At 42.5% G+C, this 24,502-nt stretch overlaps 1 protein-coding gene across 4 annotated transcripts in view; it reads left to right on the forward strand.

Moving 5' to 3' along the window:
- Positions 1 to 24,502, forward strand: part of tiam2a (TIAM Rac1 associated GEF 2a) — a 59,197-nt gene that overhangs the window by 9,249 nt on the left and 25,446 nt on the right. For 2 of the 4 annotated variants that reach the window (XM_058090570.1, XM_058090571.1), the window contains exons 2-9: positions 12,177 to 12,267; positions 13,034 to 14,200; positions 15,552 to 15,996; positions 16,846 to 17,018; positions 17,192 to 17,416; positions 19,613 to 19,798; positions 20,610 to 20,747; positions 23,582 to 23,638. In XM_058090570.1, coding sequence (XP_057946553.1) covers positions 13,040 to 14,200; positions 15,552 to 15,996; positions 16,846 to 17,018; positions 17,192 to 17,416; positions 19,613 to 19,798; positions 20,610 to 20,747; positions 23,582 to 23,638 — 2,385 coding nt within the window. In that variant the 5' untranslated portion in view covers positions 12,177 to 12,267; positions 13,034 to 13,039. The other 2 variants (XM_058090573.1, XM_058090572.1) reach the window with 2 other exon arrangements.

Consider the following 24,502-nt stretch of genomic DNA (forward strand, 5'->3'; position numbering starts at 1 on the left):
CCTTTCCTTTATGGTTTAATGATTTAATTTGTGTTGCACATACCTTTTCCCTTGGTATACATCACATATTATATACATCACATATTACAGTCGGTAGTTCCACATGTCCAAGAGGAGTCGGAAGAAGTATAGCGCTTATTCAATCCTACTTGCTCTTTGTTTCTCATTAATTGCGAATACATTTATTTGCTTACTATTCAACATGTACCCCTCACCAGTTTCAAACAAAACAGTACAACAATGTGTTACAATGAAGTTGATTTGTAAATCAAAATAATAAATGCATTATATAACACACAGGGCGGCATGGCCGTCTAGTGGTTAGTGCGCAGACCGCACAGCTAAGAGACCAGGGTTCAATTCCACCCTCGTGCATGCGTGGGTTTTCTCCGAGTACTCCGGTTTCCTCCCACAAACATGCTAGGTTAATTGGCGACTCCAAATTGTCCATAGGTATGAATGTGAGTGTGAATGGTTGTTTGTCTATATGTGATTGGCTGGCGACCGGCCCAGGCTGTACCCCGCCCCTCGCCCGAAGACAGCTGGGATAGGCTCCAGCACCCCCGCGACCCTCGTGAGGAAAAAGCGGGAGAAAATGAAGGAATGAATGAATATAACACTCATCAAAAAGTATAAACAAAGATGTTAATAGTTGACACACATTGCTGGATGATGAGTGAATAACAACAATATAATCTGCACTCTTGATGAGAATTATTGTATGGCGTTTTTGGGCCATTTTTTGCATTATGCATAATATATGCAAATATTGGTATGCGTGTGATAATAATGAGGTTGGCATAGACCTTAATTTAATCACATCCGTAAAAGTGCCTCACATATGGTGCTTAACTTAGTCATGCCATGTTATCAGTCTTCCTGGACCACATTTCTCTGTCACAAAGATCCACTGAAGTCAACAAATAAGATTGTTCTGCAAAGATTTATCTGTGACCCTTCCACAGCGAGCCCAAGTGCCGCTGCTCCCACAAGTTGAAAAACAGGTTTAAGGTGGGAAAACCGCAGCCGACACAGGTCAGCCTTTGTCGCGTCGCCGGCTTTTAACGCTGCTGGTTAAACAGTGTGTCTTTGTGGAGCACCTGCTCTGGATTAGCGGTTGATGGCTGCTCCCAGCTAATTTCTTCTGATAATTCCATGGCGAAACTTAATCTTATCTCCAGCCGTTTTGGACTGCTATTCAGACTTTGTGTCAATGTTGAAATTCCAATGTGTTTCCTCTTGTTGGAAAGGATTAATTGTCTCCTGGGCAAACACCATATATTCACACTTTTAGACCAATATGTTGCATTGTAAAATTACACATGATGTAATCTTACTTCTTAAAACAATTGCACGCTCTACACACAACCTTTCTTCCTGCTGTGTTGACATAGCTTAATCCAAGCTAATAAAACAATGTTCCCTCATATAGCGATGACACAAGATTGCTTACATGTAGAGAGGCTTTTATTCATAACTGCTGCAATGTGTTGATTCTCACACCCCTGGGTGGCCTCGAGTGGAATGAAATGATTGTGTCTCCTAACCACCTGTCTCTCTTGTCGTAGCTGTACCAGGATGCCAAGCAGCTCAGATTTCTCCGTTATGTGAGATTTATAAGGCTGCTATTGACAGCCTTGATGAATCATGCTGTGTATTATGTTGAGCCAAGCTTGAAGATGCAATAAAGACACATTGTTTGATCACGGGAGCAATATTGTAGCTGCTTTCCAGATTGAAATAGCTCATAAGCAGTTATTGCTTTGGGCATTTACCCGCTGTTTGATGAGCAGTCTGCACAATTAGTTACTCTCCTCCAAGAGGAAGCTGTTGACGTCAGAGGATGGCTGCTTTTATGTGAGGATTTCCAGAGCTGTACTCCTTAAGTGGGGTACATCCTTATTAGAGGCTGCATTAAGAACATTTAATTACTGTGTGAAACACATACGGGTTTCCAGGTAACCCAAGATGTTCTCACCTGATGGATGTTTAGGTAACAGTCCAGACTGTCGTCATGTTTATAAGGCTCTGGTGTCTGTGCACAAGACGTGATGGTAACCTGCTGCTTTATCCTGCCATTTATTGCCATTTGCTTTCCTGGCTGACCTTAGGTCAGACATAGTGTAAGGCGTATACAGTCATCCCTCTTTTATTGTGGTTATTTGGTTCCATACCCAAATGTGATTAGTGAATTTACGCAAAGTAGTAAGCATAGAAAATCTATTTATGACCTTCTGGTTTTTAACACTATTAGAGCCTTCCAGACATGAAACAACACCCCTATAGTCACTTTTACACTTGCATGGAAGTATAGTAGTACCCAATATAGTAGGCATAATAATAGTAAATAAGACATATAGATACATTTTTTTTGCTTGAACATGATTAAATCCATAAATATGTACAATTTGCTTAAACATGCATTTTTTATACTAATAATAAAAAAAACTGTGATAGTGAAGCAATGAAATTCAAACCGCAGTGTGGCATGGAACAACTGTATTGGTCTCACTTATTTTGAAGGACGGTCAGCTAAGACTACTGTAATGGCCTTCTCACTAGGCTCTCCAAACAGCTGCAGTACACCCAGAATGCTGCTGCTAGAGTCCTGACTAGAACCAGAAAATTTGACCACATTAGTCCAGTACTTAGGTCTAACGACTGGATATTATGTCTGCACTCTTCATATTATTATTTTTTGGTTTTTTTTTTTATTATTTATGGAATTTGATGTAATGATGTTCTTATTAACTAAGCTACAGTGACAGTTATTAACATTGTTACTCTGATTGAACTACTGTATGTTACTGGCTTTGTTATGACTTTTTAACTGGCGTATTGACGACACCTTGCCACACCACACCGGCTAGCGCCACTCACTCCCTTTTTGGAGGTGTTTTAATAGCGGTTTTTATATCTATTATGAGAAAGGCGTGTTTGTTCATATCTCACATGAGGATTGTGGACGATGAGAAAAAATTAAAAGAAGTGCAGTTTTCCTTTTTATTAGTTTTATAGAGTCATCTTGGCTTTCACTCTCACTGAGTAAAGACTTTGGCACAAGTGACTGGTGAAAGTGCTGAGCTAGCAACAATCCCTCTGACCTGCCGGATGAATCTGCTTATATTACTCTGCTACTAATTTTCATTGAGAAGAGACCCTCAGGAGATATGTTCTTATTAACTCTGATCTGACCATTCATTCATGTTGCTTGGCTTGGCTTTGATCTGCACATTGGTCCTTTTTTAAAGGTGCTCCTTAAAAGGACCATTGCCAGTTCAGCATGAACATATGTCTTGGTTCCTGACCATATCCATTACCTGCCCTCTGGTCTTCCATTTCCACATCACGTGCCAGTAATCCATCAGCTTCCGCAGTGGCGCCGCATTTCTGGATAAAGTTTTTGCTTGTGCTGCAAGGAAAGCCGCTTTGGGGGCTATAAGTACGCGGGGAAGGGGGCACAAAGGCAAACTCCTGCCGGCGTCACATTCTCAAGAATGCAGGGAGGGATTAATGTGTGTCTGCTGCAGTGATTGATGGTACCCCCTCCGCACACATACACATGTCCTCCAAGCATCTGGATGCAGACGAATGGCCCTTCCAAGTGCAATATAGACACGCTTGGTAGTTTGCCCTACTACCCCAGATACTACTACACACATCAGCCACGTGTCATTTTGGACAGGAAGACACAGCCAATAGCTTGCTACTTCCTCTCTGGGACACTTTTCAATGATTTGCTTCATCCTTGAATTAAGCTATGCTCCTTTGGTATGTTGTTTTTTCCACTTAGTTTAGCTTTCTGCATCAAGCATTTTGTATCCGTTCTTCTAGCGGGATTGTTCAATCAAGAGTGCATCTGGCACCCTCATTTATACACTGGACCACTGTTGTGAAGCACCACAAAGTGAGGTGCAAAACATTAGGAAAAAATGATTTGCATTCCCTATTAAAACAGGGCTATCAGTGCCTCTGTGTGTTAATGTGACTATTCATTGGTGAATGTGAACATTGATTACTCTTCATACACGTGTCGCTCTTGCTTCCAAATCCAGCACCAGTCCATTGTTGCCTTAAAACCTGTGGTGAGGGGGGTGTATCCCCCCCAGCAGCTGACTTATTGTGCCGCAGTGGTCAATGATCACTGATGGATCATCCTTCGGGAGCCCGGAGTGAGTCTCACCGCGGTATACTACAGTGGCTTTGCTAATGAGTGAGTGAATATTATTAATCACTGGAGCTCACACTAGCGAGTGTGATTGATGATGCTGCACAGCCTTAGCCAATTCCAGCAGCAGCACACTCTATTGTGTCACATGAGCAGAAAAAAAATCATAACAGTAAGGAGGATGAAAAGGTTTTGTGTTAATTGATGGATGGATCAGGGCTTCCTCTCTGAAAGTTAACAGCTAATGTTCTTTTACGTCTTTTCACTTTACTCTGCCAATGGCACATTAAAAAAAAAAAACCCATCGCTTTATCAGTCAGGAGATATGTAGTTATCTGTGCCTCATCTGTATTTGAGGTTGGAGCTTTGCATGTATTCAATGCTGTATCACAGTGTTTTATCTTACCCTGTGCTTTTCACACATTTCATATGCATGAACTGTCACCCACTCTATTGCTTTACCCGCCATCTTCATTCCAACGATTTTCTCCCTATCTTGTTCAGAGCAGGCATTTGTTTTTACTGTTGTTCCACGCTCAAGTGCATAATGACCATGACATGACATGGCTATATTCTGGTTGTGCTTCACCAGTTTCATATCTTCACGTTTTATGAAAGACTCTAAAAAATCCACAGTTTAACATAACTTATTTTGTGTTCAATATCTTCAAGGGGGTAGGAGGTGTCCATGTCGTATAACAATAGGCCTCATAAGGTGCGAGTAAAAACAAAATGATTCGGGTGAATTTTGATCTTATATGTCAAAGCGAAAGTTATGCTTGAAATTTATCTGTAAGATTTCAGTTGTAAAAATTGCCTCTGTATAATAATCCTCAATTAGAGGGTGATGCATTTTCCACAAAAGGCACCATGTTTACATTTTCAAACCCCTTTATGTTACAAAGGCATTTTTATGTTAGTTCATTTAGGTTTTAATTTCTGTTTATGTTTTATTTACAATGGAAAAACTCACTTAACACACTTAACCCTCACCCCCATCCAGGTGAGACTTGGGAGAGTCCAATCAGGGGGATGACATGCATTTGGCCTGCACTCACATGGGCACGCCTCCATACTCATGCCCAAACCAAGCACCTCAAAGAAAGGAGAAACTGATGAGAAATTGGAAACAAAACCCATACATTCGATGTGGAAAACTAATGATCCAAGATTAATGGATAAAAGTAGAAAAAAAAATTCTGATGAAAATTCTCTTGGTATGTACAATGTCTACATAGCACAAGAACACAATATTCTGTGTGCCTTGAAAAATTGCTCAAAATCCTCAAAAATGTCCAGTACAGAGAGGAACGACTTTATAAAAATGTCCTGAATTGAATGAGTTGTGTGAATGTGCTCTAAAGTCTCAAAATGATGAAATATATGAGTTCAGAAATGTGCCTTGTAGATTTAACCTCCAAAATGACCTCCTCCCGCCCATTAAACTTGTTAGATTAGCCGATTTGAACCCTTCTGCCTTCCAGCTGTTTGAGATATCACACTCCCATCGTTTTAGTAGTGTTAACCTATCCCTCCCTTTTGCCTCTCGAAACATGCCAAGTCTGTGTACATGCACACACAAATGCACGCGTCTGCAGCTGGATGGCTGCTCACGGCCCCCTGGAGGCACTTCACACTCTGCTCTAAACACAGCATCAAAGGATGTTTGCAGCACTTTTCTTCCTTTTTAGACTTCAACACTGTCAACTGGGAGCAAACCCTCTGGTGTCCACTTGTATGCACACACATACACACATACATAGATGCAAAAATACAGATAGTAAATATGTTGACACTGAATATCAATGATCTTGTATGTTTTTATGTTTAAAATATGGAGTTATTGTTGTAATGCACCATATAGCTTAATTGAAAAACGTGCTCAATCACTAAACAAAGACTTGACCTTTGACCCCGATTTAAACTGCAATGTCTTAAGCGAATTCCATCAGTTCTCACACCCCATTTCCGCTGACATGCTATCTATTAATCCCAAAGCTTTTCCAGACTCCAGAGATTTGGATCCTTGTTTGTGGGCGTGGCAGGGGACTAATCTTTGCTAACGTGACCAATTAGGATGAATTTATGGCCTCTATACTGATGTCTTGACTGCGGTATAAACAGCCCCAGCCAGTAATGGGAGGGGGGGGTTCTATGTTCTTCTGAAAAAGCATTACAAAGCCACGGAAAAGAATTCTCATATTTCTTCCCATGACTCTTCCCCTAGCTCTCCTTCATTTGTCAGCCCAGTCCCATGAGCATCACTCCTCCCCCCCAGTGGGAATAGTTTTTTTCATTAAGTACGGATTATTGAAAGTAATCTCTGACTAAATGTGACATAAATTACGTGCTGTAAAAACATTTACATGGAAGTTTACGTGCCCTCACAGTTCAGCCCGTGAATCCATCAGAATAACTACAGTTATTTTGCTTTGAGTTATGGTATGAAAACCTTTTAAATGAGATGATTAGCTTTTTTAAACAGCTTTTTCTCTTAGTATATCGCAATGGGATGTTCACAATATGATGGTAAAATTATTTCCATTCATGGTCCATAATAAGCCAGTTGCATTTCATTTTGACTTTGACTTTTTTTTTTGTTGGTTGGCTACTGAAGCGATTTGATTCGTCTTTGTACGGGTTCGTAATTGATCTTAATTAAGGGTCTTAACATTTGGCTTGAGCAGAATGAAAACGCTGCACCTGCTCCGTATGAATATGCATCACTGTTCTTTCCTTCTCTTTTCACGCCTCTCACTCCCTCCAAGCGTGTTTTGAGCTCCTGCAGACAAAGGGCTTTGAGAGCGGCCCAGACGACTCCGCAACATCTATTGTAGCGTTAACAATGTTGTTTAGCCTTGGTGAGTTCTACTGGCCTGATGTTTCCAAGTCAGGCACACAGGCTGATGAACGCCTATTACGCAGCTGACACAGCATGACTTTTAAAAGATGTTCAAGACAAAGATTACTGACGTTATGTTATGCCACGTTTTCACCAAGATGCACAGTTGGCATTGTTTGACCTGCCAGTGAATATAAACAAAGGAGTTTGACAATGGGAAAAAACATTATCACGTGTATGCCACGAACTGGACTGGACTTCTAGGGGGAAATGAGGCTTAATGTTCAGCCACCCAACTCCTGTGAGTGTGTCTTTAGTAGCTTTAGCAAACAGTCTGACCACTGCTGATCCTACTGCTGTGGCCTTCTAAATGAGCCCTTCTTGACTATGCGACCACAGTTATGTGATCCCTACACAAATGGAGGCATGTGTGTGGGGTTTAAACCGCTGGCGGTCTTGAGTGCTTCTCTGCTGGGGTACGGCTTAGTCACAAGATTTCCAAAGCATCTCCAGAATTCCACCACCAGAGAGTCACTTTTTCTTGGACAATTTGCTGCTCTGGCCTTGAGATGACATGTTTTTCAAACCAAAAACGCCCAGGAGTAGCACCACCATTTAGCATAGGTTAGCAATAATGGTGTCAGTAGTAATGTAGTATGTCAGTTTTCAGTGATGCTGTTCTTATGAGAGGCTGCACATTCAAGAATAGCTAAACTTTGTCAAATCGTTATCATTCATTCATTCATTCATTTTCTACCGCTTTTCCTCACGAGGGTCGCGGGGGGTGCTGGAGCCTATCCCAGCTGTCTTTGGGCGAGAGGCGGGGTACACCCTGGGCTGATCGCCAGCCAATCTCACAGGGCACATATAGACAAACAACCATTCACACTCACATTCATACCTATGGACAATTTGGAGTCGCCAATTAACCTAGCATGTTTTTGGAATGTGGGAGGAAACCGGAATACCCGGAGAAAACCCACGCATGCACGGGGAGAACATGCAAACTCCACACAGAGATGGCCGAGGGTGGAATTGAACCCTGGTCTCCTAGCTGCGAGGTCTGCGCGCTAACCACTAGACCGCCGTGCCGCCCCAAATCGTTATCATTACCCAACAAAAACAGAACTCATAACTGATTTACTATGTATGTACATAGTAGTTCATGTGCTCAAAGCAGGATGATGGCGGCCTGCGAGGCTTGCAGTACATTGGAAAGTGTCCTTGACGTACACCAGATTTAACCATATTGCAGTCTTTATTTCTTCTGTCTGGCCGAACCACACACGCATTCAGTCTCCCCAGTAGCCGGCCACCTTGGCGTCCTCCTGGGCTTATTGTGCTATTTTAGATCAGACAAGGGCTCCAGTCATCACTCCCTTCCCATTGCCTGTAAGGCAACGCTGCAGCAACTACACGCCTGCTTGTCTCGACCAATTGTCTCGGGCAGCCATGGAAAATTGCCTTGGCTTTAGCAAGTCCTGCACACTCTTCCAATCCAAGCCGACGGAAAAGCAGAGGTTCTGTTATAGTATAGGAAAAATAACTGGCAGTAGTAGAAGCTCTTAATTGATGGAAGCTGTAAAACATTCTTCTTTCGCTTCCCGAGAAAGAGCTTCTGTTAAAAGTTTTTCCTCCCTTCCTCTGATGCTTTCCCCCTCGGTGCTTCGTTACCCAGGGTTACCCCAGGAGGGCTGTGATTCGCCACCGCTTCTGAGCGGGGAGGGAGTTTCCACGTGTCTTCCAGCGTACGTGTGTGTGTGAGTCAGATGCGGCGTGTGTCTGTTGCTTTAAGACTCAACAAGGCTTCGCCGGGAGAATCCACTTTGAGGTGACACAACAGCAGCTAGATTTCGCCTTTGCAATCTCTATCTATAAAGAGCTTTTAGATTAAAGGCCGGTGCAGCAGAGGTAAGACATGTTATGGGCTCTTGATTTGTCTCTCTCCCTTGTGTTTGTCCTACTTATTGGATTAAGAGGTTGCCGGGGTGACGGGGTTGTCATTTGGAGCCTTTTGTTGATATACACAGGTGTGTTTGCACGTGCGAGTTGCTTCATTGAATCCAAGCCAAACTATTAGACAGCCAACTGCTTTACTTCATATCACAAATGTTTTCCACATTTATGTCCAAAGGTGGAGCCTTCATTGAGTTGCCTTGTAAGTGTAGATAACAAATGACCTTTCATAGTCTTGACATCACTTCTGCTACTCTTCATGCCATGCTTATCTTGTGGGAGAATATTTGGGATATCTTGGCATTGTCGTTGTGCCTTTTTTTTGTGTGAAAAGCCTATAAGCAGTATAATATTTTAAGAAGGCCGCCATGTCACCTTGGCATTTTTGCAGGAGCAATGTGCTGATTTATATTTATGTTAAGACACTTAATAAGCACTTTGATGGACTTTTGGTTGGTCTCGCTGTTTCCACCGCACAGTAATGTAGGCTTTTCAGTGAATGATATACACAATGGCAGCGCTCACCACGATGCGGTTCAAATTACGGAAAATGAGCAAGAAACGGTCTGCTCATTGGCACCTATAAAGCTTTCCTTTCTCATTTGTGGCCTGTTGTCATACAAAAACATTGTACAAGCTTGAATCGAAGCTGTGCCCGAATGCTGTAGCGCACGCTGCTTCTCTCGGAGTATACTTTAGAGAAAGTGATAAGAGGCAGGTCCCACAGTCTGCGATTTGACAGGAAGACAGCATTGCGACTGTGTAAACAGCCAGTAAGAATAACAAATGACCTAACTGTTCTTGTTGGCAGCATATTTAACTCAAACAATAAAACCCTGACGGGTCTTTCCTTTAGAATGCGAGTACTTGGGTCAATTTAGTTGTCATTTGATGTTCATAAATGTTAGTAAATGATTTCTCATTTCAAAGTGAAATATTCCCCTGATAGTATATTATATAGTATATATGGGTTTCCCCCCCACAGCACTGCAGTGATGCTGATTTAAAAACTGCAAGATGATATCACTGTGTCTTGGCGCTCTGGGGGGGATTGCCTTGCTTGCCAAGCTGCTGTGTGAGCTTGCCGCTCCACTTTTTTCTTCCACAAGGTTAGATTAGATGACAAAAAGGGTCAGAATCGAGTGTGTCTGTTGAAGCTCTCCAGATGTACAGTGACTTAGTTGAAGGAAAATTTTGCTTCCGAAAACCAGTGTTGAGGTATGGCCCACTCCCCAACACACAGACTGCCAGACTAAACACGGAGCTTACGTGGGAGTCATTCAAGGGCAGCGGGAGAAGAATGCCAGGTCACTGGGTGTGTCGAAGAGCGTCGGGGTCCCCTGGCCCCTGAGCAGATGGCGTGCAGGAAATCTATTGAGGAGAGATGGGAGATGGAAGGAGGGAGGGTTCAGACTCAACTGTGGCTGCAGCTAAAAGGCAGACTTGTCTTGTTCGCCTGAAAATTCGCACAATAGTCCAGTTGAAGTCGCAGCAGAAGGCTAACGTGTGTGTGTGTGTGTGCCTTTTTAGGTTTCTCTGCTGGCACGCCTTAAAGCCTTGCTCTGCCTGAATAAACTTTGCAAGGAAAGTGTCAGTGGCGGGAGGAAAAGAAAGAAGCTTCTTGTTGGCAGCTTCTTTCAATGTCTTTACTTTGAAAAGCACTTTGGTTTAGTTAGTCCTTGATGGGATGATTTTGTGTTAAACATATTTAAACTGGATAAACTGCTAGACACACTGTATGACATGATTGCTTAGTGATTAGTAATACTGGAAATCTTAGTAGTTGTAGCAGAACTAGCGTTTTAGCCCCTTGTTGAAATTAGTTGTGTGCAATATTAAGGGCTTTAAATGCCATTTCCATAATGCCTCATATTAACCCTCTAACAAGATCTCAGTGTATAGACTGGTCATATATCTCATCTCGTTTCATATTATCTACATACTGTATTGTATATAACTCTGGGAAAAACTGATTGATTTTGTTAATACTTGGGTTGTTTATATTGTTTATTTTTCTATATTGTGTATTTTGTACTGCTTAACTGACTCTGTACTCTTGCTGCTGTGCAATACAAATTTCCCCACTGAGGGACGAATAAAGGCATATCTTAATATTAATCTTAGTTGACTTTAGGAGCACAGAAGAAAACACAAGTTGGGCATTTGAAAACTCGATTTACCATTTTAACCATTTACCATATTAACATTAATATGTATATGACCACAAACTCGTTGACACTGAATCACATTCATTTAGATTTTGTAGATAGAAAGCAAATCTTTTGCCTCCATTTCTTGTCTAAGATGAGTTGAATATAAGTAGGAGTGTCCCAATCCGATATTGATGTAGAATATCAGGCTGATAACCAGCAAAAAAAAACAAGGCACTATTATTGGCATGCATGAAAAATCTCTTATATTGGCCCCAGCAGCTGCCGGATAAGCCCACAAAAACGGCATAGAATTTGCACAGTACTGAAATTGCTTCCTCTGAATTTTCGATACGTGTATTGAAGTCACTCATTTGCGAGCAGTCAATTTACTCAACCACACAACTCAATCTCACCTCATGGTCAAGGTGCATTCAAGCAGGGGCAGATAAAACTCTTAATACGGCACATCACTTAATCCCGAAGGTTAAGGCTTTTGGTAGTGTAGTGCTTGCTCTGTAACCCTATACGTGTGTTGGAAAGGCTTAACGGAGTTAGCGCTTCTTACAAAACTAGTGGGAGTGTGAGCTGAATGCGTGTAAGAGAGTTGTATTTCACATACAAAAGTCACACTGCTTCACCAGAGATGGCACACACACACCTCCTCAAAGAACACTTCATACGTTTATGGTTTTAGTTTGAACAAATTTGGCAATGGCCAGTCAAAAAACACAGAACAAGTTAGGATTTCAATGTTTAAAAATAAACAGATGGGTAAGCTACAGCCAATATTCCAAAACATTTCATCATTTTGTTTTGGGGAGGTGGAAACATGCTTCCAGTATTTAGTTAGATTGGCTGACGGGGAAGCATGTGGGTGGAGTGAGTTTTAAACTTGCTGTGCTTTATGCTTTTAGTGTTTGTTCTACAAGCACTGGTAGAAACACACATTTACCAATTCCTCTGTCAAATGGTGATTAGTACACGTGTTGTTATACAAAATTAGATGACAGTGTTGAGAAAAGGTACTGATGCCTCTTGTTCTTTCTGTCTGTTTCAGGTGAGCCAGGCTACAAAGCAAATGGATTACTTTGAGACATGAGGTGGAAGGATCCATCACATAGGAGCCTGAGTTTGAGACTTTGATACAGGTGAGTCTGAGGGCATTGTCTTGTGTACACTACAAGTCAATATAATCATTGCAAAACACTGTTTTTTCCCCAGTCTTTTATTCATACTACCGTAAATTCCGGACTATAAGCCGCTACTTTTTTCCCCAAACTTTCAACACTGCGGCTTATTCAGTGATGCGGCCAATTTATGTAATTTTTCTAACGGCCGCCAGGGGCTCTTGAGTAGAAAAGGTAAGATTAAGACCGGTGGAATATATGCGTCGAGGAAGAGTGCAACTTCTTTTCTTGTGCATAAATTAAATTAGCGTGAACATACCCTCATCATGGAAAATGCAAAAATGCAAAAAGGAAGGCATATGACGCAGCTTTCAAGTTAAAAGCAATCGAGCTGTCCGATAAAGAAGGAAACAGAGCTGCTGCACATAAACTTGGCATAAACGAATCGATGGTGAGACGCTGGAAACGGCAGCGGGAAGAACTGGAGCAATGTAAAAAGACGAAAAAAAGCTTTCAGAGGTAATAAAAGCCGTCTTTCTTTGTAAATATGTTTACATGTTTTAATGTGAGCACATGCAACTTATATACAGGTGCGGCTTGTATATGTACAAAATCGGTTTTCCTCTAAAAATGTAGTGAGTGAGGCTTATAATCAGGTGCGCTCTATAGTCTGGAAATTACGGTACTTAGAAAATGGACATGTGCTGGAATTATGTCACATACAGTGGGTGCCATTATTTTTCCACTTACATACCCTCACTGATTTCATTCTCGTGTTTGTTTCCAGGCAGCAATGGGAAATTCCGAGAGCCAGTACAGCATCCAGGGCCTCAAAGCCACCAACTTTGGCTTCTCTGGGACACAGAAGCCATACTCGCTGAAGGTCGGGTCAGCCACAGACGACCCTCTGTCGCCTCACGAATGGTGGAAAAGTGCACCAGTGAGCTCAGGGTACAAGGCCAAATGTGTCAGCAGGGGTTGTCTCTCCCCTCCAAAAAGCCGACAGCCTTACTCTGCCCGTCACGCTGACTACTCCTCAAGGGGAGCGAGGGCCAGCCCGAATGAGCATCGCTGGCATCGCTCAACAGGATGTGGAATACGCAGGCGGCATGTCTCTGATGACTATGAAGATAACCCGTACGGCGTGGACTTCAATGGTCAGAGAGACAAAGAGCAGGTTTTAGTGAAACAGAGCAGCCCGCGAGTTGTGATCAAGAAAGATGGCAGTCTGAGGGTGGAATTCACCAACACCTCAAGCAACGATCTCCTCCTGGATGAGGTCTCCGGTCCTGTGCAGCTCCTCAAGTTCTCTGCTAATTTGGAATCCCCCTCCACTTCTAGTCTGCCCGGCTCCGGCAGTAGTGAGCCTGATGGTCTCCGCAGTGGTCCCCCGCCAGCCTCTACCTCCTCCACTGCCAGAACCAGTAAAGGAAGTTCTCTGAGCTCGGATGGTTCTTGGTATGATTCCCCTTGGGGCGCCAGCACAGAACTCTGTGAGCAGGATCAACCCTGCTGTGCTATCAGTACACAGGAGCACTCCCCTATCAACCAACATGACTCTTTCACAGAGGAGTCACCCCCTTTGTCCATCGGAGGCCTCTACAAGGACTCCACAATGGCTGCTACCTTTCCCACAGCCAAATACCTGTCCTCCCATTTACTGGAAGCTCCAGTTGGCCAACAGCCACATCGAGCCTCCCTTGCGTCAGTCTTGGATGTTCCCTTGGAGGAGGAATGCCTTGAGGCTCGCCAATATTCATCATACACCCTGCCCTGTCGAAGGCCCAAAGCTCACACCATGAGCGAAGGTTTGGACCAGTACCTCAACCATCAACAACATCGAGAGCGGGCCAGATCGGAATTTGGCTTCCACAAGAAAGGTTCGATAAAGAACCACATTCGACGTTTCAGCGACTGGACTGGCAGCCTCAGCCACAAGAAAAGGAAGTGTCAGGTAGGACTTGAATTGTTTCTTTTCGATGTTGTTTTCCTGTATTTGCATCATAGCTGATTGCAGGGTGATGGCGTAAACAGGATTACAGAGGAAAGGTCAGCCGGTGTCATTTTGTTTTTTTCTGTTTTAAGGATGATGTAGAAGGCAATGACGTACATTTAAGTTTCTATAATGGTGATGATTTCAAATATTATTACATGAGATAAAGAATAATTGTTGCTGATGCGAGTGTACAGGTGACATAAGTGATGTAGACTGTAAAGATGGAATGTGTTTCACATGCTTTTGTTGTTTCTTTTGTATTATTCATCCAAGCAAAGCATTATCATTTATTAATTATTGTTCAGTGTTCAAGGACCAGCATGCTGCTAACACAGAGCAAACGTGTGATAGAGATGTTTTGATACTCGGAAATAACCACAGCTTGTCTGCGTGACTCCCTAACGTGTTGTGACTTTTGTTCTACACGCACCAAAATTATGATTTTTATATAAAACATTTGTTTTAACTGAGCCTCATGTCTTTCTGCCTTTGTGAGCAGCTGTTTGGATGTTTATTCACTCAGCCTGGAGCTTTTTCAACATGCTTTTTAAGGCAGCACCAAGAAAATGGCTTCAAGCGTTAGAGCATGCATGCTTTACTCTATAGTGACTTTAGTAATGACGTCTCTATATTCACATTCTAGCCAACATACAACACGCTAATAAACACATGTAAGATAGATGCTGCACAGCCTAGAATATATAAAAGAATAGGTGGAATCCACTTACCGTATCTTGCCATTGTTTCCCATTAATAACAGGCTGATACATGGGAGAATAAACATGGAGTCACATACAGCGATTGTATGTGTTGACAGCGCTCCAATGAAGCAGCAATATAGTCAAGTATAGATCGGCTCCATTAGACTTAAGAGTGCAATTCCATCAAGTGTTCATTTGTGGAATTGGGAAGCCACTCCAGGCCTGAAATGATATGAAATTGTCTGAGCCTAGAGGGTTCTAACCTCCCCAGGTACCATCACAGGAAATATGTCCCACTTTTCTTGCCTACCGAAATATCAAGCAACTGTATTTCAGACTTTGAAGTAGGTTTGAGTGGTTTGAGTAGGTGTTTGCAAAAGTTCCTCTTCAACTTTGCAGTGCCTCACGGCTAATTGAAAAGAGCACAGATTGAGTTTTGTTCCATTTTTAAGCTCACAAGGCTTGACATACATTGTGAGTATGCCTCTGGGCTAACAAGGTGTCATTTTTCTCAAATTGTAAGGGCAAATTAACCTGTGAACTTTGAAAATTATTGAATGGGATCTCATTAAAGAAATTGTTTGTCTCTTTCCTGTGTTTCCTATCAGGAGACCACACACAAGGACCTGAGCGACGTCTTTGACAGTGGCGTTGATGGCCTTACTGCAGACACTAGCTCCCCCTCTCAGGCCTCAAGTCTCCTCTGGTACCCAGGAGCCCCTAGGACCCAGTCATCAGGAGCTATACACCAACCAACAAACGACGCCCTCCGCCAGAACATTTATGAGAACTTCATGAAGGAGTTGGAGATGGGCAGTGGACAGGGAGGAAGTGAGAGGAGAGACCCTTCCACAGGCGAAGAGGAGGGGGAGAGTAGCAGTGAGTCTGCTGAAGGCTCCCTGGAGCAGCTAGACCTGCTGTTTGAAAAAGAGCAGGGGGTCGTCAGACGGGCCGGGTGGCTTTCTTTTAAACCTCTTGTGACTCTGCAGAAGGACAGGAAGCTGGAGCTGGTGACGAGACGCAAGTGGAAACAGTACTGGATCACTTTGAAAGGTGCGCTTTACATTACATGAAGTCTTAACTTCCATGTAAGAAGAAATGCTGCAAACGTTTGACAGACAGACAAACATACAAATTGCCTGTGAGAAATACAAAGTAAAAGATGACATATTAAATCAGAGGTGTCAGAGGGGGCCAAAACTCAGACTTTAGGTTGTGGGTTAAACTGGACAACACAGCCCCCCCAACTTTGTATCTATTTATTTATCCTGGAATTTTCAGCACTTGTATATAAAAAAAAACTTAAAACCGTGGTGTCCTTTGACTCATATATTATATACATACATATTTGGTGGAATAAGCAAATAACCTTTCGTGCGGTCATTAGTGTACACACACACACACACACACAGATGCTTGTTTGAAGTTGCTACCATGATAGGATGTGCCCCAATAATCCAGGCTGAAAAATTGTTATGGTCAGATTCTGAGAAAATGTCTCATTAGCATGACGAATAGATAAGTAAGCCTACACACCTTTCATCTTGGTTCCCCACGAAGCAGTGCCGGGATTTGAACATGGAACCCCGTGGTTGTTTTCAGTTTGGGACAAAAATCGCGGAATGTGTTTTTTATGAGGACATACTTTTTTTAAACTTCACTCGGGTGGATGGATATTTAAAATATTTGTACATCGGAATGGTGAAATGTCCGTTCATTCCTGCTTGAGATTTCTACTTTGCGATAGCCTGCGGAAAAAACGACAATGGTTGTTGTGCCGTGGTTGTTCATATCAATAAATTGATGGTCGATCGACCACCTACTTGTCATTCAATGTCTGGGAAAAATGTTTTTTATCTCACTCATCCTCTAACCATCTGGTTACCTTTCATCTCCTCTTAGGATGCACATTGCTCTTCTATGAGACATACAGTAAAGGCTCTCAAGAGCAGGAGCTCTCACCTCGTTATTCTCTTCTGGCTGAGGACAGCATCGTCCAAGCTGTTCCCGAGCACCCCAAAAAGGAGAACGTCTTCTGCCTCAGCAACTCATACGGCAATATCTACCTCTTTCAGGTGAAAACCATGACAGAACGCAGTAGCATAGGCCTATTACAATGTTACATCTTATTGTGATGGATGGCGATGAGAAATTCTTTGCGATTTATTCGAATGAATTTTATATTTCACAGGGATATTTTCCTCACCAATTCATCAAACTGAGCTTATGTTAACCTTCTCTCGTGCAGGCCAGCAACCAGACTGACCTCGAGAACTGGGTGACAGCCATCCATTCAGCCAGTGCTTCTTTGCTGGCCAAGCGCCAGGGAAAGGAGGATACAGTCCGCCTGCTGCGGAGTCAGGTCCGTGGCCTGTTGCAGAAGATTGATATGGATGGGAAAATGAAGAAAATGGCTGAGCTTCAGCTGACTGTTGTCAGTGACCCCAAAAACCGCAAGGCCATTGAAAATCAGGTGAGCTGATGATGACAATTATTGATTTTGTGGTATTTGTATAGTTAGGTAGAAATCTTGCAATACTGATGAATATATGGAGGCCTAGAAGGGTAATATTTTTTCATTTTTGACTCAGTCTGTGAGTGTGTATGTTTGTTTTTGCCAACATCACAATGTGCTCTGTTGTATGATACTGATTTTTCACGGATGGGGTTACAAGCCTGCATTTTTATTTTGGAGGGATAAATGTCCTTAATGCATCAATCCCCAAATGCTTCACGAGGGGCCCATGGGAACATCTTTCTCCCCAAGCATCAGATTAGGATTCCAGATGTTTCCTGGTAATGGGCTCTCAGCATGCATTTTTATACTCCCCTGCTTGGGGGGGTTCCCAGCACCCAGGACTGTGCTGCAGCCTACATGATGTGGGTAGGACAAAAAAAAAAATACAGTACTACTTTAAACAATATCACCTCATTTGGTGTTTGAATGTTGGTGGCAGACAACATGATATTGTTTATCACCTTATATAATGCCTTATGTTCACCTTATATAATGCATCCAACCATTCTGGTACCCCTTGAACCCCATCAAGGACATACTAGTCCTGTTTAGTAAAGATGTCATTGTGATCATGTCTTTGCATGTTTCCGATTAGCCTTTGTACCACACCAGCGTAGGCTCAGAGACAGGTAGGGTTTTGGAGTCAATAACAGGGTCAGAGGGGTACGGGCGCCCAGAGGCTGATGATAGATTTAAGGTTCTGTTGGGGTTATCCAGAACAAACAGGGCACAACTTTGATCTACCCTTCCACCCCCAACCATGTCTGTTGAAACCAGTGCCAACAGACTTCTTTTGAAGTGTGCCTTTGCCCCCTTCTGTCTCACTCTTTCTCTCACTTATGATCTTCTTGCTTTGAAACAGTTAACTTGGATTATGTTTTTTTTCCGGGGTCAGATGTCGAAATCCCAAAATAAGACAGGCAGGGAGCTTACCTGCATTGTTTTTCCACTCATGTTATTTGAGCTGCTGAGTAATTCTGCATCAGCAGCCTTATCCCCCTCCAAATCTGCTAATTGACGATGAATCATTAAACTCAATTTTATGCACAGGGCTATTTTTAATATCACTTATTTAGGATGATGATTTTCAGCTCTAGCAAACAAGCCTGAGGGTTCCTTCCTCCACATCAACAAGCCATCCAATCACTCTTTGGGATTGCTTGCAGGACACAGTGTCCTCTGCGGGGCATTGTCCACCACATTAGGTACAGCTGTGCTCCAGTATAAGCTGTATTAAAAAGTCTACCATTGCACTTAAAGGGGCATTATTTTGGAAGAAACATGCTTTAATGTGAAGTGCAAGAGCCTTTTAAATCTATGAAAGAAAATCCTTAAGTTTGATTTGATCCAAATGTTTAGAATGGGATTTTTTAAATCCCGAGTAAATGAGTTAAATTAATGGTGGGGTTCAAAGTAAATGAGTTAACAATTTAATGCTCTTTTCAAGAATGCTGGAAATTCCAGACGTCCATCTTCATGGGACTTATGGAGTCTGTCGTGGACATAACCCTTTTCTACATTGTACTGGATTGCCTCATGGGGATTTTTGTTCAAGATGTTTGACAAGTAACTGGTTGACACCACTTTGATCCCACCTTTGTATATTCCTGGTTGTAAAGGATGCCACAATGGTGAAGGTGTCCTAAGGGATGATGCAGGGGTCCATTATTGTAAATGAACTCACAGTGCAGGCAAGACCTATTAAAAGTCATTTACTGTAGAGGGCTGTTTTGTGGGAGTGTTCTCGTTAAAACTAGTCTCTTGCCAACAAAATGGGTCCTTCTCCGAGCTCCTATAGGGCAGAGATGAATGGGGGAAGCACCTATAAATAGTGGGGGTTAACAGCTATGTCTGTGCAGCATCACCGTTGCTCTCGACTTGCGTTAAAATTAAACCCGCCTTTACGCCCACATGTCCTTACAGCTCTGCTAGATACCATCCCTACAATTTATGCCCTCAGCCTCCACCAACATCTGCAAGCAATCGCAGCTTGATGGAAAACACTTTGCTGACCCTTACTCCTTCTTTGACTCCCACTTTCCCTTCTGTCCCTTTGTCCTCACCTCCCCCCTTCTCTAAACTTTGGAGTCATCACGCAAAAACAAAACATAACCATTGAACTCATATATTTTTCCACTCTCGTCCGTTTAGATCCAGCAGTGGGAGCAGAACCTAGAGAGGTTTAATTTGGACCTCTTCAGGATGCGCTGCTACCTGGCCAGTCTTCAGGGCGGAGAACTACCAAACCCAAAGAGTCTGCTGGCTATCGCTAGTCGTCCCACCAAAACCATCCTGGGCCGCCTGGGGATCTTCTCTGTCTCGTCCTTCCATGCACTGGTGAGACAAGAGACGAGGCACATGGCATGAATAATGTTGATCTCTTGGCATGCCTTTGATGTTGATTCACCTCTTTTTGTCCTGTCTAGCTCCAGTCTTGAAAATCGTTTATTAGGGGTGTCACGAGATGAGGCCAGATTTTAACATTCATTTTAAGAAAAGTACAATGAAAAAATTGACTCTAAATGATACTATAGTCAACATTTTTAGACCAAAGAAAACCACTGTTATTAATACATAATAATATACTAATATATACCAACATCAGGGCTGTCCTGTGTGTCGTTGATAGTTATAACCTAGACAAATGTTTGTCTTTTTATTAGTTTAGTTTAGTTATTTAGTTTAGTTTTTATTTCTAATTAGCATCAACTTTTTCAAAGTTACATTTTTGCTGTTTATTTATTTATTTCTGCAATGAGCCCTGGGCCACACTTTGGACACCCATGTATAGGCTTGCGCGAACATTGCGGATGCGGAAAGCATAAAACAGGCTTAACACGGCGCTGCAGCTGTTGAACTCTGATGGGGAAAATACAGTCACACGACACGTAGCAAGGTTTAAAGTATGCACTAAGCACTCTGCCACTTTAGTATAACGTGTATTATCATTGATGGTCGAGATACCAGAGTTCAGTCTAATTGACTTCTGGATACCATGTTCTCGCGAGATAGCTTTTAAAAATATTTTTTTAGTCTTCCAAAATCTCCTGACACCTCTATTTTTTAATCATCTAAAGCATCTTGAAATATGCTGATGTTAAAAACCCAACTGTTTGTCATGTAAGTCCTAATTCAGGCCTTTGTTCAGATTTGTTCCAGAGACGAGGCCACACTGCGGAGGCGCTCACTGTCTCGTACTTTTCGAAAGCACAAGCGAGGCCTTTTCTCCTCCCTCAAAGGCCTTGACAACTTGACGAAGAAGGGCAAAAAGGTTTCTGCATCACAGGTATGGCTAAACTCAAAATTCTAAATATTAGAGACACATGCATAGGGTCAAAATACACCCAAGCCCATAGTGACATTGTTTAGTTTTGATGTTTTGAAGACTGACAAAATATTCATTATAACGTCAACATTTGGACTTGAAAGATGATCAAGCACCCTAAATTATCTGAGATAAATTAAAAATGCATTGTAAATGCTGTTTCCCCGTTGTCAAATTTACTGCAGCTGTCGCGCCTAAAGTTGACACTATCCATAAGGTAGTTGTGTGTGGCGTGACGGGAGCTACATGGCAGTATGCAAGCCGATATGATCACGGGTGGGAAAAGACGACCCCCACAAAATCAGGATTTTTGTCTTCATGCTGTGCGCTGACGGAAACTTTACCTTGAAATGACACAAAATAATCTCCCATTAAAGCCATGAGTGATGAAAGTCGTGGGGGGAGGTCGAGATTAGCAGGGTTTTAACACAGCCGTGACAATGTGACAAGGAACCAACCACACATTCCTATAATGTGCCTGTGTTAGAATTCATAGTTTATTCTCAAACATCCTCACAGATACACTAGCTGGATCTCCAGACAGCACAGGGAAAAAACGTCTCCCTTGATAGAACACAGTGCATCTTAATTGCCAAGCAGTCTTCTAACATACTTCCTAAAAATCCACCCTGCTAGTTCGGATATGAAAGAAAACAAGAGATGTTTTGCAGTCATGCTCCACTCTATAATCACCTCCCTCAAAGGAGATTTTAATTGGAAGCACATAATCTCATGGCCCAGCCTCCTTTCCTGTATATTCACATACCATGTACAAAAACACAGGAGAGCTTTCTTAAACCGTGTCCCCAGGGGGCAAATTTAAGACTTCTCAGGTTTGCATTTAGTCAAGCACTTGACTATTAGCGAACTTGTTATTTATTGATACAAGGATCCCCCACTAAGCGTGTGTACGCTCTATAAGGTGACCTATATTGAGAAACACTAAAAGAAACAACGGTTTGCTTGTTTTTTATGGATCTCTGCTCATTAGTTGTAAGCATATAGGAAACGAGAAGTGGAGTTTCATCTGGAGTTTACCGTCTTTACGCTATGAGGTCATCATGGTTTCTTGAGTTATGTGTCAAATCGAGTTCTTCACAGCTACAAAACATTTCCATTTTGCTCTTCCATTATCTCACCACCTGTTCTGTCATATTAGCGTTTGAGCATTAATGCATGTCTGTTAACTTAAGTTTTCTTGTGGCGCTCCACCCGCTCGCTCTAATGAGGCCCAGTTAGCGTTGCGCAGTGCAGGAAACTGAGGTGGCGCTGCAGCACAAACATCAATTATGAATAGCCATATGTGGTAGATGGCATTCTCCATTCTTGCCTGCGCCCTGCAGACTCCAGCAGATGGTTGCTGTAAAGATGCTAAATATTAGATGGTCGTTGCTTCATTTTTTTTCCCCCTGAATTCTCTTGGAACCACATTTATGGCAGGTTGCATCAGAGGCGTTTAATGGCATTAGTTTAAGGGGTCTTGATTGTAGTACTCAAGGCTTTTTTGTGGGAAATCTACTCTGTGATTTGTCATAGATTTCCTCATCAATGTCCTTAGCTGTGTTAGTGACATTTGTTGAAGGATTTGGACAGCTGGACCAAAAACCCCTTCATGTGTTTTGAGCTTCCAAAATCATTCATTCATTCATTTTCTACCGCTTTTCCCTCACAAGGGTCGCAGGGGTGCTGGAGCCTATCCCAGCTTCCAAATTAAACTATCAAATATTTTCACTCATTCTTGATTTTCTTGCCCAATTTCACTCTTGGTTTGTCTTTCTCACAGCCTCCACCCTGACTCATCTTTGTTGACTAAGCCCATTTAACACTGCACTTAACAATCCTGTCGCCGAGTCATGCCCGTCCCCGTTTTCGCCTCCTTGTTTCTCTCTCATCCCCTTTAGCAGAGCTATATGTATACAGTAAGACGCTGGCTTTCACTCGACTGGGGGAAGTAGGCCATGGTCTAAGGATTTGTGGGAGAGTTGGTTAATGCGTTCTAAAATTAGTCCTTTTACAGTACTGTTTACATCCACTTTATAGATGTACTCCTGCAGGGGCGGGAGAGTTACTGTACCATTGTCAGGGGTCAGATAAGGGCTCCTACAACCGTCTGCAGTGCTGCAGTGTGAGAAACAATAGCAAAAGTCAAGAGTCTAAAGCACTAGTGCTACCCATTGCACTTCACATGACACCACAAAAGTTTGAAAACAATAACAAAATCAAAGCACTCACTTATTAAAAATCTTTTTGTTTCATACTTCTGTCATCCGACAATAAACAAATATAAAATTCCAGTCAAATGGTCCCCAGCGAGGTTTAAAACGCCACATTCTCCACAATTGCTTGAATGCCCTCGGGTCTACAAGAATGAGATGAGATTTTAACTTGACTTTAAAGAGAAGTGGAAAAAATATAACATTGCAATCTGCTAAAATCATATTTTTTTTTACTAAGTTACACTGTGCTGCACGCTGTGTGTATGTTACCAGCCCCGCCTCCACCCACTGAGACTGTATGACTGACAAAGGGCTCACTCTGTTCATGCCGTTGTTCTATGGAAAAGATGTGGAAATTTTGTGTCCATCCTTCCAGGCCTAGTGCCCATGAAAACTTTTTAGTAGTTTTTTAACATTAATAATTAATGACAGTGTGTACATCGCCATGGAACGTCAAAACAAGGGACGGAGGAGCACCTGTAATATTGTAATGCTGAAGTGGCCGGACACATGATCGCTCATGACTCACGGGGTGCTTCCCCGCTGTCTCTGGTCTTACGGCCTGTCTCTTGATCTCAGGTCTTCGAGGGCGACGCTGGAGGTCAAGTGCATGCTGAGCCTTCCAAGAACACAGAGGTGAGTCATTGCCTTTCCCTCCCTTTGTCCAGTATAGTTTGTGGAGATTTATGATTTAAAACCTCACCCTTTTGTCATATCCGTCCCAATGAACCGTTTGTCGTCACTGAGCAGCATGAAGTAGTCCGGGCAGGAATACATCGCCTTTACCGCCCAATCTTAACCCGTGTGAGGCAATTTCTTGTCTACAATTAGAACGGACATTTCGTTAATGGTGTCAGACCGATGCAGAAACAGCATATTTAACATCTTTTGATAGTATAAAAGATGTTAAAACTACGGTATGGGTCGAGTCCGAATTCACAGCTTAATGAGTTTTAACTGTTGACCAGAAAAGCCGCTGAAAGTGAACTTTGGGCAGTTCTCGCCCTCATTGCATTTGCATTCGTAAATGCAGACATCGAAGTAGAGTGTTATTTCTCCAAAAGTTCAGATATAACTGTCCTTATACAATAACAATATCACGTTTAGTTTGAATCTTGCAACAGTACGCTGGTGAATTGCTGGATGAATTCCATTCGGGTGGACAATTATACAATATAAAGGATTCTAAATGCTGCTAATTCACATGTACTTTTCAACTAAAGTTGGTAACTTTTTTCAAGTAGGAGACTAAGAAGATGATTAGGATTTTCTGTGTGCTAAGGAATATACAGCTCAGTTTAAAAAGTGCTCGTTTCCTTGAGTGTTAGGAGGTTCCACAGGATGGAGTGATTCATAGTCTGTGGTGAATGTGGCAATGTCAAAGGTGCCCCCTATCAAAGGTCTAGAAACAGCACGGAAGTGGTTTGGGGAAACAATACGGTCTTTCATTTGGGTAAATGCTTCAATGTTGCCTCAAATGTGGGTGTTTCCCTTGGGTCA

The sequence above is a fragment of the Doryrhamphus excisus genome, chromosome 13 (genome assembly GCF_030265055.1).
Source record: "Doryrhamphus excisus isolate RoL2022-K1 chromosome 13, RoL_Dexc_1.0, whole genome shotgun sequence".
NCBI lineage: Eukaryota > Metazoa > Chordata > Actinopteri > Syngnathiformes > Syngnathidae > Doryrhamphus > Doryrhamphus excisus.